The sequence below is a fragment of the Equus przewalskii genome, chromosome 28, assembly GCF_037783145.1.
Source record: "Equus przewalskii isolate Varuska chromosome 28, EquPr2, whole genome shotgun sequence".
NCBI classification, from domain to species: domain Eukaryota; kingdom Metazoa; phylum Chordata; class Mammalia; order Perissodactyla; family Equidae; genus Equus; species Equus przewalskii.
The window spans coordinates 10,481,590-10,499,576 of NC_091858.1; the positions used below are offsets into that span (position 1 = coordinate 10,481,590).

General features: G+C 40.0%; 1 protein-coding gene across 1 annotated transcript in view; it reads left to right on the forward strand.

The window, feature by feature from the left end:
- Positions 1–10,491, forward strand: part of FUT10 (fucosyltransferase 10) — a 171,140-nt gene extending 160,649 nt beyond the window's left edge. The window contains exon 6 of the mRNA XM_070598499.1: positions 10,326–10,491. Within this exon, the coding sequence (XP_070454600.1) occupies positions 10,326–10,379 (54 nt within the window). The 3' untranslated portion in view covers positions 10,380–10,491. The remainder of the gene's footprint in view (positions 1–10,325) is intronic.
- The last annotated feature ends 7,496 nt before the right edge of the window (positions 10,492–17,987 follow it).

The following is a 17,987-nucleotide window of genomic DNA, read 5'->3' on the forward strand; positions in this document are numbered from 1 at the left end:
TTTCAGGTCAAGGAAGATAGGTATAATAATGAGATCATTACATCTGTCATTTATGTGGCCACTGGTGACCTTTGGGTAAGACCTTTCCCAGAAGTGCTGGATCCGCTCTTGCAAAATACTCTCTGAAGGAGTGTGGCAGCAGAGAGAAGGAGAGAGAGAGGGAGTGTTAACTCAATCACAAGTCAATGAAGCATATAAATTAGTTTAAAACTATTCCTTTATTTTATTGTTTGCATCATCCCACTCTTTCGTAGGTTGAAAAAAGGAGGAAAAATTAATCCTACAATGTGAAAAGAGTGTGACAAGTTTGTGAACAAATGGAAGAGGATATAAACAAAGAGAGAATGATAAATGTATTTGGTGTGGCGAAAGGTGATCACTAAAAATGTGAGAGATGGGATTTCCATCAACATTTCATTGGGATCAACATTATGATCAGAACCATGCCATGTTTTTGGTATGTTCTGTATAGTTAATTTCTTTGCTGCGATGAAAAATGGATAGGTTTAATTTACAAGGTCAGCCTTAGCAAAATTATATGCACTTTGTAATTGTACCGTAATTACATTAAAAGGCGGAGGCAATTTTCTTCAAGTGGGGCCAACCACTCAGAAGATTGGTATAGAAAAGCAATAGGGCAAATTTAGTCAACGACAGGCAGTAGAGTTTCCACATTTCCAATGATCAGTTAAAGCATAAAATAAGTTTTCAAGTTCTAAGATCAGTAAGAATTTAATGTTATTAATTCTGTGATAATAATAATAATATTAAAGGTATCCTCATGTGGCAGATAGGTGTATTTCAGCTTTCAGGGAAAATCATTCTAGCAATGGTCCCCATTTCATTTTCATTTGTATTGCACTTTTCACGATTCATTCAATTTTCTCCCCAAGTAATACTCCTGTGAATTAAGAAAAGGTGATATTATCTTTATTTCTAAATGAGAAAACAGAGTCCTAGAAGAGTTGCTAACTGATTAGTTGGAAGTTACCAGTTATCTTGACTGCTCACAATGTTTGGGTTGCAGCTGTTCTTTAGTGAATGGAGAGTTATCAAGATATGCAAAGCAAGACTCAAGGGCATATCCTGTTAGGACCATACTGAAGCTGGGAGAGGTGAATTCTTGGGTAGTTTTTTACTCAGAGCAGACCAAATAGACTGGGGTGAGGGTAAGGCTTCTAAAGTAAAGAGCTGGACTAATGATTGACCCAGGCTCAGGCTAAGGACAAAAATGTGCAAAAAGCTTGTTTCATAAAACATCAAATTTGGAAATGACTAAAAAAGCATTCTAATATACTCTCTCCTTATACCATGAGGATGCAAAGACCCAGAGCATTATGAGCTGGGTAAGAAGCAAATCTTCCTCACTAGCCCAGTGACTCCTAGCTCACTGCTCTTTCCACTGCCGCACATCACAATGTGGAGTTCTCAAGACAAGGAGCATAAACCTGATGGAGAAGCAAGTACGGATAGACAAGTCATGTGGTTCAGAGGCTCCTCTCCCATCAGAATTCAGAGGACAGGGAAAAAGTTATTTCCCTAATGCCAAGGGAACAATTGGTCTGGTCAAGTAACAGTGTGAAGGGCACTACAGGAGGATGAAAGAAATTCAAAGCCGGAAGGACTTCTCAAAGTCTTGCTTGCTACAAACATGTCTGATGAATTACAAAGCTGGGCGTTGGGACATATCCTACATTCTCTGCAAAGATATTGAAACATTTGGAAATTTTCTGCAGTGCTGATGTAATTTGTCTTGATTTTGGGAGACACAGTCAAATTTTTAAAATTGCGGACACTGTCCAATAATAGATACCTCTCTTTTGGGGGTTAGGGATGGAGAAGGGAATGCAACTTCTGGCTGATTTATCTCTCTCAGAGCAAGAAGCAAACTGCCTTGTTTATTATTAGCCATAGTTATTACACTATTTATAATCTGTTTTCCCATAAGAATAGTATTGCAATGATGAATGACAACATATATATAGAACAAAATGAATTTATGGCAGGATGCATTTCCAGGGACACGAACAAGAAATTAGGTCGGCAATATCTTCAAGCTGTGCTGGCAACTCCAATTCTGCCGAAGAACTCACCTTTGAAGGATAAGAATGAGCAGACACATTTCTAACATGTATTAGATTGCAAACTCCCCTCCCCGAAGAGAGGGCCATCTCTTATTCATTTTTTTAATTGCTCAGCACCTTATTCATAGTGCACAATCAAATAAATGTACATAATAATAAATAAATAATAATAAATAATGTTGAAGTGCAACTGACTTTTTTATTATGACTTTCACTCATCACAAATGACTAACATATATAGGGTGCTTACTGTGTGTTAGAAACTGTTCAAGTGCTTTACATGTTTTAACTCTCTATCCTCATGACAACCCTGTAAGGTAAATATTATCCTCTCTCCTCTTATATATTCAAAGGAAACAAGGCACAAAGAGATTGAGTAATTTGAAAGATTAAATAACACAGTCAAATAAACGGTAGATCTTGGATCTAATCCTGGGCACACTGGCTATGGCCACCGCTATACTACACTTCTTCTTGTGTGTGTGTAGGGGTGTGTGTGTGTGTGGTGTGGTGTGAGTGAGGGTATGTATATTTTGCTATTAATTTATATCACTATAATTTAATTTATTTTCCCTTTCCTTATTGAATTATGTTGCAAATAGTAAATTTTTACTTTTATATTCTATTCCACTGAAGTCTATGTATTCTTGTGTCAGAACCGTGCCATAACTCTATAACATCTTTTGTTATCTGCTTGTCCCATCCCTTCTCATTTCCCTTATTTTTCAAAATTTTGGCTATTTTTCCACATTATTTTATCTTTCCTTTTTTGTTTTCGATGTCTTTTCCTGACTTAGGAAAAACTCTTCTTTCTCCAGAGACCTCAGGCCAGGAGCATTCTGTTAGAATGATGCAGGAAATACAGAGGTCAAGACGGACTCTGAGAGATAAAAAATAGCCTTAGGATGGGGATAGAAGTGTAAGGTATCAGGCACATGTGATGAGCTGGGGTTTTATCACTCCAGCCTTGCCATATTCAGCTGTGTGTGTGTGTATATGTATACACACATATACATACATAGTATATGTATATGTATACACACATATGTTTTTTTCTGGGCTTCAACTGACATCTTCTCTGGATGTAGGAAGGGTGAAGGATTTGGGAAAGCAATTATTTTAGTTCACAAAATAGTCACTCTGGGTAGAGGGGACCTGATTATTCTCTAGCCCAATGTGTCCTTGAAAAGATGGTAGCAAATATGAAGAGGCCAACGGAATGGTAGAAAAATGATTCAGAATATTTCAAAGATCTTTCTTATTGGATAAGGCTTGGTGATACCCAGCAAAGAATCTTCCACAGTTTGGGGGCTGGGGTTGGGAAAGGTTGATTTGGGGGAAAGGAAGTGGGAGTTCCTTCTGTTTTGATGATAATAATTACTATTTATTGCATGCTTACTATGGGCCAGGTGATATTCTAAGAGCTTTACATACCTTGTCTCTTTGTGCCCACCCAATTCTATAAAGTAGGTAATACCATCCTCTTTTCACAGATGAAGAAGCAAAGGATCGGATCAGCTGGGTGGCATAACTCATCAGACAAATACAACTGGCAATTCAGACCTGTTAAAGTCTAAATTCTTCGGCATGGTTTACAAAGCCTTCCACAATCTGCCCTTTGCCTTCCTATCAGCCTCATCTCGTACCACCTCAATGCAACCCCACAGGATGTTTTTCCAGTTCTTTAAATATGTCTTGTTTGCTATGGCAGATGCACTGCTATGCACTCCCCAAGGCATTTCCTTTTCTTCCCAAGAACACAGGAAACTTCCTTTCTCAGCCTCCCCTTTCATTTTGGTGGAACCATATGACTAATGGGATGGGGGTGAAAGTGATGTACAACATTCCCAGACCTGGCCCCTGCAGCATTTTACATCCTCGACTATGTTTTCTTTCTTTTTCTTTTTTTTTGTGAGGGAGATTGGCCCTGAGCTAAAATCTGCTACCAATCTTCCACTTTTTGCTTGAGGAAGATTGTCACTGAGCTAACATCTGTGCTAATCTTCCTCTATTTTATGTGGGATGCCACCACAGCATGGCTTGATGAGCAGAGCTAGGTCCACACCTGGGATCTGGGCCTGCAAACCCTGAGCTGCAGAAGCGGAGTGTGTGAACTTAACCACTACACCACTGGGTTAGCTCCCTTGACTATGTTTTCTGTTCCCCATCTGCACGGGGAACATGCAGCTGGACGACAGAACCTCAAGTTGAGCTCTTGCTTCAGTACTTGGAGAACAGTTACCCAGACCAGCTGCTCAAAGAGCTGAGATATGAGAGACAAAGTTTTATTGAATAAATATCTGAGGTTTTGGAATGGTTTGTTATACCATCTACTGTTACCAACTGTGATTAAATCACTTGCTCTAGACTAGAGGTTGGCAAAATTTTTGGTAAAAGGCTATGTCATAAATATTTTAGGATTTGCAGGCCACGTGGTCTCTTTTACAACTACTCAACTCTGGCATTGTAGTGTCAAAATGGCCTTAGATAATATGTAAGTGAATAGGCATTGTTGGGTTCCAATAAAACTTTATTTACAAAAACAAACACTGGCCCCATTTGGCCTGTGGACCACAGTATGCTGACCCCTATGTTAGACAAAAGGACTCGAACAGCATGCTGATCTCTCTGTTTAAACTTCTCTGTATTTCTCCATCACTCCAAGACTCAGCCCATCCTTTGCCTGGATAAACCGTTACTTACTTTTCATACTTTGGCTAAGATATTCCCATCTCTCCACTTTCTCTGTCTCCCCCTTCCAGTTAGGTCAGGACCTAATATCATATGTTCCCATGGCAACCACTTGCACTTCCTTTTTCATAATAAACCTCCCATTTATAATGATTTGCTCAATGTCTTCCTTCCTCACTATGCTGAGAGCTTCCTGAGAAAAAGAAGCTATGTCTATTTCATTCACTGTTTTATCTCTAGAATCTAGCATAGGACCTGGCACAGAGTGGATGCTATAAATACTTGTTGGGTAAATGGGTAACTAAAAGGCATATATTATTAACCACTGCCTTCAAAATATAGAACTTGTGGAAACTCATCCTTTCTTCCCCTTCCCTCTTCTATTCCTCCTTGTCCTTTAGTCCTTGGGCTCAATATAGCCAAAAGGAAACCAAACCCACAATTATGGTGTTATAGTCATAGTCTTGAATGGAGACAATACCACAAAGATATTTACCCTTAGGCGTACTATTTTGGTATCAATACTGACCTTGTCTTCACCTCAGTCAATATTTTTTCTTCAGGACCATAAATCTTGGGAAGTCTTCTCATAAATGCCAATTTCTGTCACAGCTCTGAAAGCTAATTCCATCTTGAGCCACATATCTGGGAAGAGGCTATTTCTGAAGTTCTGTCATCATATTGCTCTAACACCTATGAATCTGAAAAGCTTTCCAACTTTCCTCAGCATTGTAGATAAGGTTAGTGGACCACTCCAAATGGTCAAATATAGCTCTGCCATATACAAAAAGAGAAGATGGGAAAAAAGGTGTTTTATTGTCAGGATAAAGAATAAATACAAGAACTAACGAAAGCTTAGAATAGTATAAGCAAAAAAGATATGTAAAGACAGTAACAGAGCAGCTGAGACAGTGAGAAAGTCAAATAAGATGAACTTGTGCTTCTGTTCAGTGGTTTGATCTGATAAAATGTGGGGGCTGGAGAACTCAAATACTGTCACGGGCAAATTCAAAATGCAGCTAAAATTACTGGGCCTACCAGCTGACTGGTGAGCTGCGCTTTTGATTTCCCCATGGGTTCCCAATGGCATCTGTGAGCCGAAGGCAGGAAAGACAGGTTTGCCAATCTGAGAAGAGTCCAAAGGCATTTTACTCAACAGCCAGCGTCTGCTTGCCTCGTCCCTTGTCATGTGGTCATGGAGAGTCCACAGGAGTTTGTGCAGGTCAATTGGAGAGGGGGTTGGAGCAGGCAGCGTCAATCTAAGAAATTGCAGTGTCAGTTGAGTGTCAGGTGCAGGGTTTCTAGCCATTTGTGTCTTTCAGTCTAAGATATAGTCTAGGAAGTAGCTTAAATGTAATATATTTGGTGGAATAAAATCAAATTACTAATATTTTTCATAGAGGCAAGCCTCACAGGTCCTAGATGGGGAATTCATCAAAGACTATCTGACCCCAATTCATTTACAGAAATGAATCATCTCCCAAAATCTGGTTTCTTAACAGCAACTGGAATCTTTACCTCTGACACAGAAGACAATCAGAGCCTTCTAACTGCATTGCTGTCATTCTGTTCCTGGAACCCAGCTCATTGTGTTGTGCTGTAAATACCTGCAGAATTTATGAATGAACGAATGACGTGACTGACTGGCTGACTGGCTGAATGAGTGGATGAACGAATGAATGAAAGCTGTTGAAGAGAGCCAAGTTAACATTTGGCCCCAAGCTCATCCTTTTCTCTTTTTCTGATACTATTTCCACTACTACAATGATCATTGGTCAAATGGCATTATAATAATAATAACAGCACAACAATTAACAGCTATGCAGCACTTTAATATACCTTATTTTAAGGAATTTGAAGCATTTGGCCTCAGATTTCTGGGTGCATTTCATTGACTCATGTTGACCCAGGTATCAATTAATGAGTAATCACTACCTTCACCCTCCTGGGAGTAGGGCCCCTGTGTGATGGTGTCTTGCTCAGCACTCAACAGAGAGAGGAAATATTGTCATTCTGAACATGGACAACTAAATTAGGAGACCTTGATGGGTCAGTTACATTTAAAATGTAAAGCTTCAATTTATGCCTCTGATGGAATTCAGTGTGATCATTAGGATAAGTGAACACATCAGGCATTCAATATAAATGCTGGGCCAAATGTAATAAAGAAAGGAAGTTCTTTTCTCCACTGTGTCATTTTGTTTTGCAATTTGAAGGGTTGCTGCACACTGCAATTCTCCAGAATAACACAATTCTTCAGCTAAGATGCTGGATCCGACATATTTCAAGCTAATTAATTGGCATTATATAATCGCATTGTGTTCTCTAATAGTTTTGCAACATAATTTTTCATGAGAGCAACAGAGATTTCCAAAGCATAAAAAAAATGATAAAAGACAACGATGATCTGGTTGGGTTGCCCCAGCTCATTGCTGTACCAGGCTGAAGCTCTGCTTTTGGAAAGTCAACTGATGCCCTGCTGCTCAGACGCTGGGTTCTCCGGCTAATTAAATGGCTATAGCTATGCTATTTTCTTTCTGTCTTACTTTTTAAAAACAAAGTATATTCTTTTTCCATTATGACAAATTTAGAGAACATGGAACAGTAAATATAAGAACTGAAAAGTCACCCTCCTCTCTTCCTACCACCATCCATCCACATTGTAAATATTTCTTGAGTGCCTGCCATGCTCAGGCACTGTTCTAGGCACTGATAATTTCTTGAATTTCTAAATACCCATTTCAACTGAAATTAAGAGGATCTGGGTGTAAAATGTCCTTTAATGAGAGTGCAACTGGGTGAGGTTTGTCTTCAGTCCTCTGTCCATTTAGTCTCTGCCTCAGTCCTTCCACAACTCCATTCCCTGCTTTTCAGAAATTCCCCTCCCAGCACATAGCACTCTGGGTCCTTCTGTTGTTTTCTTTATGTAGGATATAAAACTTACTTTCAAGAATTGTTCTGATAAGAGTTCATGACCAGCTAAAAATGACACTTGGAAGCTTATAGCCAGCTGGGGTTCTTGGACTTCTTGGGCTCAATAAAGGCGGTTTTTAAGTTGAAAGACACTAAAGAGCATATTTTTATCTGTGATAATGGTGCATGAATGAATAAAACAGAAGACTTGCTTGGAATTTCTATTAGTGTTTGATGTATAAACGTAAGAAATGCTGTTATTCAAGTACAGTGTGATAAACAAGATCTTCGAAAACAATGTAACCAAGTGTTAAAAATAAAAGCTTATCCTCTTTATTGGTGAAATTTCTGGCATGGAAGTTAAGGTGGGTGTCAGGGGAGCAGGGTGAGCAGGTTCCTACTCCTGCTTAGGGGTAGTTCTGGCCTGGCCCAAACGTTTCATATGTTTCATAGCAGTGGAAGAGAAGGCAGCGAGCTGAGTGTGGCAGGGGGGATTGCTAGAGATCTGCTTTCCTGGACACTGTGCCTGGCCCTCTGACGACATGGAAATCGGCACAACTTGCTTAATGGATGCCACTTCATCCTGCTGAAAGCTGACCAGAAAGGGTGTCCGTTTTATAGCCCCACAGCCTTCTGAGCTTTGGGTGTCGGAATCTTGAGCAGCTCAGAGATCAAAGAGAAGAGCCCTTCCTCCAGATTTTGAAGATCAAGATTTTTCTCTAAAGAGATTTTTCTTCCAGGCGTCTCTGGGTTGCTATTAATTTGCAACCCAACTGAGTGGGTTAAAAATGTCTTTTGATCACATACCAACATGTGGTCATCAGAACACTGGTGACATTCAGCCACAAAAGAAAATCAGGGAGGGAGGGATCTCAAAGTGACCTTGGTGACAAGAGGGACTTCCTCAGTGAAGCATGCGTCTCAGGCGAGGGTCTCACAATGAGTGAACTGTGACCAGCTGACATTTCATCAGTGAGTCGCCGCTCAAGTATTTGGAGAGGGTGCATTGATCCCACTCTCCTGGAAACCCCCAAGAGCTCTCACAAAATGCCTGCTTTCATTTAGCTTTGGTTAAAACAACTAAAATTTCCATCTCATAATTGTTGAGACATCTCAACAACATAGTCCTTTCTTTCCTAGCTTGCAACTCAAACAAATATTGTTTCATTGACATCTTGCCTGTTCCCCAGCCTCATACCAATGTAAACAATTTTTCACATTGAAAGGCATTTCCCAGCAGTCCCTGAGGGTGGCAGTATTGTTCATGAGTCAGTGACTGGTACAAGAAATTAGGCACCTGCTAGGGAAATGATTTAAGGAGCATGGCTTTACACTATTAAAATGAGCAAAGTATATAATGAAGAACGAGCATTCTTTTGAGCCCACAATATAATTAATGCCTCCAGAGCCATTCACTCCAACGTGTATATGAAGTGCAAAAATAAAAGATGAAACCTAAAATGCTCATGTCAACAGAAATATATGGATAAAAGTGGCAATGCAAATACTATTTCAAATAGGCTCAATTCCAAATAATTACTTAATACACGTTTACTACCCTCAATGCCTTAGGTTCTATGAGTTATCCACAGACAGCTGGCTGGGCAAATTTAGATGATGTCAATTCACCAGGAATTTTCCAGGAGGAGACAAGCTGCTATTGCTCTCATCCAACTTAACTCTCCAAGAATTTGCAATCCATGTGGCTTATTAGTAAACACTCTGTTGTCCTTTGAGCTAAGTCATTTGAAGGTCATGTAGCAAGGCTGCTCTAACAAGATATTTGACACTTAGGCTTATGTGAATAAAGCTTCTCAGAATGATCCAAAGTGGAATTGAGCAATTAGAATTCAGTGAAACTCACTGGTAATTTTAAATGAGAAAAAAAGTCATTACCTATAGGATTGATTGGAAAGAAGATGTCGATGTCTAGGCCCAGTCAAAATCAGTCATTTCTGGGAATCAAGATGCCTGTGACAGTGTTTGGGCATACCTGGGGATGACGTCATAGCGCCACCTAGGAACATGGTAAATGATTGATGTCAGACCTGAGTGGAAATTTCAAAGGCATACATTAATAGTAGCTGAAAGGGAAAAAGCTGTAGTTTAGTTTCTACAAACAGATCAGGGATGTGAGGAAAGCCCCTGGGTATGGGAAGTTGGGACTATCCAGGTCTTCCCAGAAGACTCAGAGTGAGAGTTCCCAGACTTCTAGTTGAGTCACTTGTACCTTTTACTGTGTTTGGTCTTTGGGGTTTTCCAGTTTTCTAGAACTCTGAGAGACAGGAGGCACAGATAATTCTTCTTGTATTTAAGCGTCTGAAAAGAGGCAGCATAACTTTTCCACTCTTCATTGCTTGATATAGGAATGAATTGCCTGGTGGGTGTTACACATGATTGCCAACCATTTACTGAGTCACTCAAGAACCCTTCTTCCTGGAGGCCATTAATAATAATTTAGGAAAAGTCTTCTGGAAAGAAGTGTGATTTCTAGAATTTCAAGTTAATAAATAATATCATGTTTACCAGGTGGTTACTAAATACCAGATACTAGTACAGGTGTTTTACATGTATTATCTCATTTAATCCTCATGACATCCTCTGAGGTAGGTACTAACATTATTTTTTATTTCTTAGGCAAGGAGATTGAGGCTCAAAGGACTTCAGCTTGCCGAAAACCTGGACCAGTAAGGGACAGAGCTGGGATTCAAACTCTGTGCTTCTTTCTTAGAGGAAAGAGCAGATAAATTTATGAAACCATTGAATGGGTTTGTGAATTTATTAAATGTTCTTTAATTTGTGATTTTAGTTGGCAGAGAGTGGTTGGTTAGCTTGGTTATATTATATTGTTGACTGTTTCACAACCTCAGATAAAATCCCTTACTTGAAGCCCACCATTTTGAAACCGCATCCCATTGGTCAAAAAAGATCAGATAGTAAGAGTGTTGATGGGCTGACACTAAACCAGATTATGTAGGGAAAAGGAATAGTATCTTTTTTCACTTGAGGGGACAATGTAGGAAGGTCAACACCTAGAGATGATCGATGACTTAACAGCTGTCTCCTCAGCAGCTCAACCCTCCACCAGTGAACTCGTCATCCAAACCTGTGCCTGCTCAGGGCCAGAGCTGCTGCTTCTGCCATTACTGGAGCCCCTACACTCCCCAACAGAGATCTAACGACCAGATTTCTGCTTTATTCCCGTGAAGGAGACCTGGAAAATGTGCATGAGCCTGTCCTTAGACCACACAGTTGGATGGGTAATTCCTTGAAAGTGAGGAATGACAAAATATGTGCCAGCAACCTGACATCTGAGCAACAAAAGACCCCGCTACTCGTAAAGAGATACTTTCTGGGTCAATTGAAGTTAGGTCGCAGCACAGCTCAGTAGACTATACTCTCTGAGTACTGTCTTCTCTGGGGTGTCCAGTGATCACTGGGCTGTCATCCAGCCTTCAAGGGGCAATCCTGAAATCAGTATTGGTGCTATGCCAGTAGAAACTCCAATTGGTTTCTTTAGTTAGCTTTAATTATTTTACAGTAACTGTGGAATTGAGAGACTCTCACTCAAAGTCATTGGTTGGTATTGGCATGGAATATACAATTGCAAGCAAGTAGAGGCAGGGGAAGGGAGGAAGTCAGATTTTAGTGGGGCTTCAGGCAGTCGAGATAATCTGGGATAGGCCTCTGCTATTACAACCATTTTTGGCATCACAAGTATGTGCAAGCTATACCAGGAAGTTAATATTATAAATATAATCAAGGAACAAAGGGCCTAAATTAGCGTTTCGCAACTCAACGCTTACATAGGAAACACCTGGGAGATTTGTTGCACATTTAAATCTCTGAGTGACACCTGTTCAATAGGAACCCGATCCCTTAGCATATAGGCAGAAATTAGGAGAGCTGGTTCATGATTTAAATAGAGCTACAGTTCTCAAAATGTAGTTCTCAGACCAACAGCATGAGCATTGCCAGGGATCTTGTTAGAAATACAGATTCTTGAGTCCTACCCTAGACCTATGGATAGGACCTGGGGATAGGACCCAAGAAGCTGTGTTTAACAAACCCTCAAGGTGACCCTGATGCCTGATAAAATTTGGGAATCAGTGGAACAGAGAGCTCTCTTTAGGCCTATAATGACACAAATTAGCTGTTGAATCAGAAATTTGTGGGGATGGGGCTCTGAGATCTGTATTTTTATTATGCTTCCCTGGTGATTCTTTTGCACACTTGTTTGACAACAATTGATCTAGAACAAAAGCCTTCTTTTCCTTTTTCTTTTGCCAAGGCACTTCCCTATTATCTGCAAGGCTAAGAACCAGATCATTCCTCTGGTTACTGAAAGCCTACCTTCTTGGGCAAAGAGCAGGAGAGAAACTCTATTCAGTATATCCTTGACAAGCTTGGTATAGATACATGTGAGTGCATGTGTGTATGTAAGCATTTGAAACAATGATCAATCTCTACCCAAAAGACTTATTCTACCATGACTAAAAGTTAACAAATTCCTCATTGACTTTATTACACTGCCTGAGATTTTACCGATTAGAGATATATTTGGGTTAGTAAGCATCTTTTCAAATTCAAATATGAAAGTAAATGGATGTTAACATCAGAAGAACTTTTAGAGATCACCAATCTTGTACTTTTCTTGTGATGGTGACTGTTTAGCATTTCAGCACCTTTTCTCTAGGTGACATCCATACATGCAAGTAACTTACTCCCAGATGCCCACATAGGCACTGCCCACCATCCCATGCAATTCTCTGCAGGGAGGTACAGAAACTGACCATCAAGATGAGGTCAATAGTATCATCCATTAGCTCCAACCAGATATTATTGGAAGCCAACAACCCTGTGTTATAAACCTTTGGCTTGAATACACAGACATGTCTTCTGGGGCCAATTTTTCAAGAAGTTCAGGGTACAGTGTTACAAACTGCCCTCCAGACCCATAGCTCCTCCGGTCTCTCTGAGTGAGGCTTGGCATGTCTCTTAGACATCACTCGGTATGTTTTGATAGAGCAAGTCCATTTTGCTCATAAGCACCTGAGATGCCAGGTGTAATCATCGCTGCTGGACACAGACTGCCAGCCAGGGTCAACTCACATCCCAGTGCACCCTGCTCACTGCCAGGAAGGAGGAGAGTGTTCTGCATCCCTACAGAATTGGCACTGATATTCAGGTCAAGCATGAAAATCATGGCATTTCTGGCAAATTCTGAGGATCAAGCCTTAGTCTAGCAGGTTCAGGTGCTTTCTTAAACCAAGGTTGATGCCTATGAGTGAATCCTGCAGATAGAGCAGCCTCTGCCAGCAGAAGCCCAGACTACTTCCAAAGAATTGTGCCTGGAGGACATACTAGAGTCTGCTGCTGTTTCTTATTATCCATGGTTTCCCCTATTCTTTGTTCTCTTGTGACTGGAAACTAGGACCTCTTTCTTACCAAGATCCATGCTTCCGGCTACACCTCAGAATTCTACCACCAGCACTGCCTCTGTCCCTCTGAGTCTGCTTCAGGAGACCCCTCTTCTAGCCTGTTGCATCACTTCTTTCTCTGTCAATCCTGATTGGCCATCTACTAGTAGATGTTTTCTTATCAGGAAGCAGTAGAGGGATAGCTGGGTGAGAGATTAATAAGTGACACTTGTGTTCTTGCCAAGACTGTATACTCCCTTTCTGTGCTCTAAACAAAGTCCTCTATAAAGAAGTAAATCTTAACCACTTGAGATTGCTACTTTCTGGTGTTGCTTCCTCATCCTCTAGATTAGAAACTCTTGATGATGAACAACTCTTAATAAAGTTGGTGCGTTAGGTACCCACTCATATCGATAAGGAGAATCATGGGTAGAAAGCAACCATCCAGAAGTATGGAAACAAATAACAATGCTCCTCAGCTTATGCTGTGCTCTTAAATCTTCCTGTAGTTATGAATCTGATCCTACATGACCTCCTGGGCAGAAAGATCTTTATCTATTTGGATATCATATTAAATCATCCCTTGAACAAATATTGAAGCTTATACAGCACTGTCTCTGGGAAAACCCTGAGGGATGTGAGTTTGTGTCCAGGGAAGACAATTTCTTGAGATTAAATGTTAGTGATTTTGCTCTGAAACTCACACTCTAGAATAATTAAAAGTGGCTAGATATTATGGGTGATTTATTCCCCACTGTTACATTCTAAACAGGTTTAGTTAGTAACTAATTTTAAGAAGAAAAGGAGAGACGTCTATTCCACATAGCCATGATCTTTCTGAAGCTAAAAGTCTTGTTCACTTCTGCCTTGACCTGCTTTACCCAGACACGGACTATACCTACACTGAATACACTTAAAGGGACCATAGTCTACTGTGCAGAACTTATTGCAGTGACCTTGGGACCTGAACCTATCTCTCATCTCCTCTTAGTCAAGGTTAATTGTACTCTGCAGGAAAGCGAGTTAATAGTCAATAGACTATTTTCTGATAAGGTATGGGAACATGACACTGAGATCTTGCATCCCTTGGCAGAAGCGCTTAGACTGTGATAGTTTAAAGCTGTTGGAAGGCAATCACAGGAGTCTGCTCTTGACTACCTTCACCTCCTTCTTCACGTGATTAAACTTCACCACACATGTGCCAAGCAGCTACAGTTGGAGTGCTGATGCTCTCTTCTGGAGATGGGTGGTTCAAAAAGTGATTCTCCTTAGAAATATTTCTATCCTGAGAATTTTGGTCCCTTTAAATACACGTGGCATTTCCATCCAACTGACAGGGAAACTACGTAAAAATCCACTATGGGTATTGGTACACTGATTCCTCATTCTTCCAAGCTTGACTCCCTTTACTCTATCTGCTCACTGTCATCTTCTTTGCTCATTGCCTCCTCTGACAGCATATACATTTCAGGTGTACATTATTATATTTCGTCTTCTGTTTAAGAATATATTGTGTTCACCACCAGAATCTAGCTGCCATCCTTGACTCTGAATCTTAGTTTCTACTTTTCTTTTGGCTACTTGAATTTGGTTCTCTGTTTTTTGTTGTTACTTCTTTTTCATTTTTGTTTGACCAAAATATTCTGAATTGGAAATTGATTCTGTCTTGGGAGAAGACTTCAAAAATTTGCTCTTCTGTTCTACATGCTGAAACCATGGATATGGAGCTCCCTGCTCTCTTCTCACTTGGGTGTAGGGTGGACGGGTTGATAAATGTTTGTGTTTTCAGTCCATTAAAGTGCATGGGGTATATATATGAGTATGGCTGGGAGGCTCATAAGGAAAGTCACTGCCACCTGGTGGCTTCAAAATTTTTCTGACTTGCCTCACCCTCTCCTTCATTCTATTTTCTGACAGTTTTGCTATCCCTTGCTCATCGACTTCCTGGTTCTCTTTGATTATTTTGGCTGTGTGCCTTGGCTCCACCATCTCCTTCCTTTTAAAAAAAATTGCAACCTTGGATGTTGCAAACTTTTAAAAAATATCTGTTTTTGCTCTGATAGTGATCATCCTTGAGATTACTCCACCTTGGCTCTGGGCCTCACTCAGCACTAGCCTTTCCCAGCCCCGGTGGCTACATGCACATGAGCCCATCTCCCTGCAACCACTTTTCTCCTGCTAAGCAATTCCACTTCCTTCCTTCATTCTTCATTTGACCTAATCATTTAGTCTCCTTACCTCCCTTAACCTTCTTGACTGGATACACTCCACTTTCTCCATAGCCCTCATGGTGTGTGATTCTCAGAACAACACAAATCAGCCTAGAATTGAGGGTACCATCATGCCCTTTGCTTCATGCACTGATATATTTCTTCAACAGAGCCTAAGTTCACATTTGAAATTCTGTCATCTCTCACAACATGAACATTAATGTTTAACATTTGCTTTAGTGAAAATCCAGAAGGCTTTCTATTCTGCTGTTCAAACCTACCTCATCCTTTCTATAATTGGATACTTCTCATCTTTTTAAAATCTTCATCCTAAAAAAAATGCTCTTGATACTAAGTACTGTTAGAAGATATACTGAGGCATATTAAAAATTTTGAGTTAATTTGAACAAAAATTAATTTGAATTGGGCAACATCCAATCTTGCAGATAGAAAGGAGCTCTGAGGAGCTGTACAAAATGGAAGCCTTTTTATAGGCAGAAGGGAGCAGGAACAAGGAACTTATACGAGGTAAAAAAAACGGTTTGGTTATTGCAGAGCTACTTTCTTTTAAGGGATGGCAGGGGTCTATCAGTCAGATTAACTAACTAATGCTGATCAGATGATTTATGATTGACTGGTTTAAGATTTCATTTCTGGGAGAACCAAAACTGTAATTAAGTCTCAGTTTAGTGACGTGGGGCTTAACATAAGAGACTCCATTTTGGGCCTGTCGTCTTGTTTTTAACAGTACAATACAATGCTTTTCAGATTATGCTCCAATTGAACCTAGAGTTCTCCAGAGTACACTTCTAAAATGAATCCACATGCTCTCTTATGAATTCACAGAATACATTAAATTGATAAAATTTTCTCAAGATTTAATTCATATTTTTTCCCAATACGTTTACATCTGATGCCACCTATCTGATGGTGCCCAACTGACCAAGTAAAATAGTTAAATTAGGTTTTTTTCAAAAAGCAATATGACTTCCAGGTAGTTTCCCCTTAAAACAATTTTAAGAACCTAGCATTCAACGCATGAGGTATCACTCCTCTTTTTATATAGTTCTTGCATCTAATCAAAATGGTACCATTTGTTATTGATTAAACTGCTCAGAAGACCTCCCCAATGCAGACAAAATGCACTAATTTATACTCTTTTGGTGAGGACATTCAGTGAGTGGGAGTTTACCCTTGGTCTCTCTCTCGAGAAATTTCTAGTCCTTCTGTAAGGATATCGTGAGAGACCTTGTCAAAGGCTTGCTTGCAATTCAGATTTATCTGAAGCATTTATTTCATCATGTTAGAGCAGGTGTGTGTGTGTATGTGTGTGTAAGTGTATGTAATCAGTAGGGGCACAGTTTGTTCTTGATGGTTCCCGTGGTTTCGCCTAGTGTTTTCCATGTCACATTGTATGTGCTCATAATTCAACCTATGAATATTCCATTCCAGAAACTTGCCTGGATTTGATGTCAAGCTCACTAGTCCATAAATGACAAGCTCCATCTGCATCTTTTTTAGATAAGTGGGAACACATTTATCCAGTCTCCATAATTCCACAAAATGCTGCACATTCTCAAAGAACACTACACCATGATATGTGTTTTTATACTCAGGGAATCAACCCATTGCAGAGATGCCAGGTGCTGCTTTATGATACCTCACCCATCTATCAATATTTATTCTACGTTTTTCAGAATAAAAATCATGCTTGCAGACAAAGCAGACCAACGCAAAAACCAAATTGAGTCCCCTTTCATCTCAGTGTCATCTGTTAACACTACATCAGTAGCCCAGGCAGCTGATAACTATGTTTCTTGTTTTATTTGCTTTCAATTGTGTTTGCTCTCTTAGCATGCTTGACTTTTCTCAGCAATTTGAGACTTTTAGATATTCTAATATCATTCTTAGAGATTCAAACCAATTCTTTCTCTCTCTTTTTTGTTGTATGCTATCTTGCTCCTCTCTTTTGCATATGTCTCCTGTAATTTGAGTTTCTAGAGACTCCATTGTTTAAGAACAGTACTTTTTTCAGCTATGTCCTCTCTTTGCTTCTCACTGGGATCATTTGTAATTTTATTGCCAGGATACAATTTTTTAAAATTCTGCCAGCGCTCATGAATCATTTTCATGCTTGTTGTGTCAGTCACGACTTAAGGTGGAGGGGAGAACTTAGAGGTTTCTTCTTCATCTAGCTTGTTTCCTCAGACGAACGGAAAATGAGATTGATTAAGAAGCATATATCCTTTCACACCAAAAGTAAAAAATTAGTCAAAATGGGACCTTACAGTCCTCCCATAAATTCGTTATTTGATTAAAAATAACTTGTTACTTGCTGTCAAGTCAGCTCCAATTCCTGGAGACCCTGTGGATGAATGCCATCCACAATGTCCTGTCCTTAAGAGCCCTACTCAGCTTCTGTAGATTCATGCCTATGGCTTCCTTTATGGAGTCAGTCATCTCACATTTAGCTTTCTTCTTTTCCTGCTGCCCTCTACTTTTCCCAGGATTATTGCCTTTTCCAAAGAATCTTGCCTTCTAATGATGGGCCCAAAGTAGGACAGCCTCAGTTTTATCATTTTTGCCTCCAGTGATAGCTCAGGCTTAATTTGCTCTACCACCCACTTGTTTGTCTTTCTGACGCTCTAAGATATCCGTAGACCTCTCTT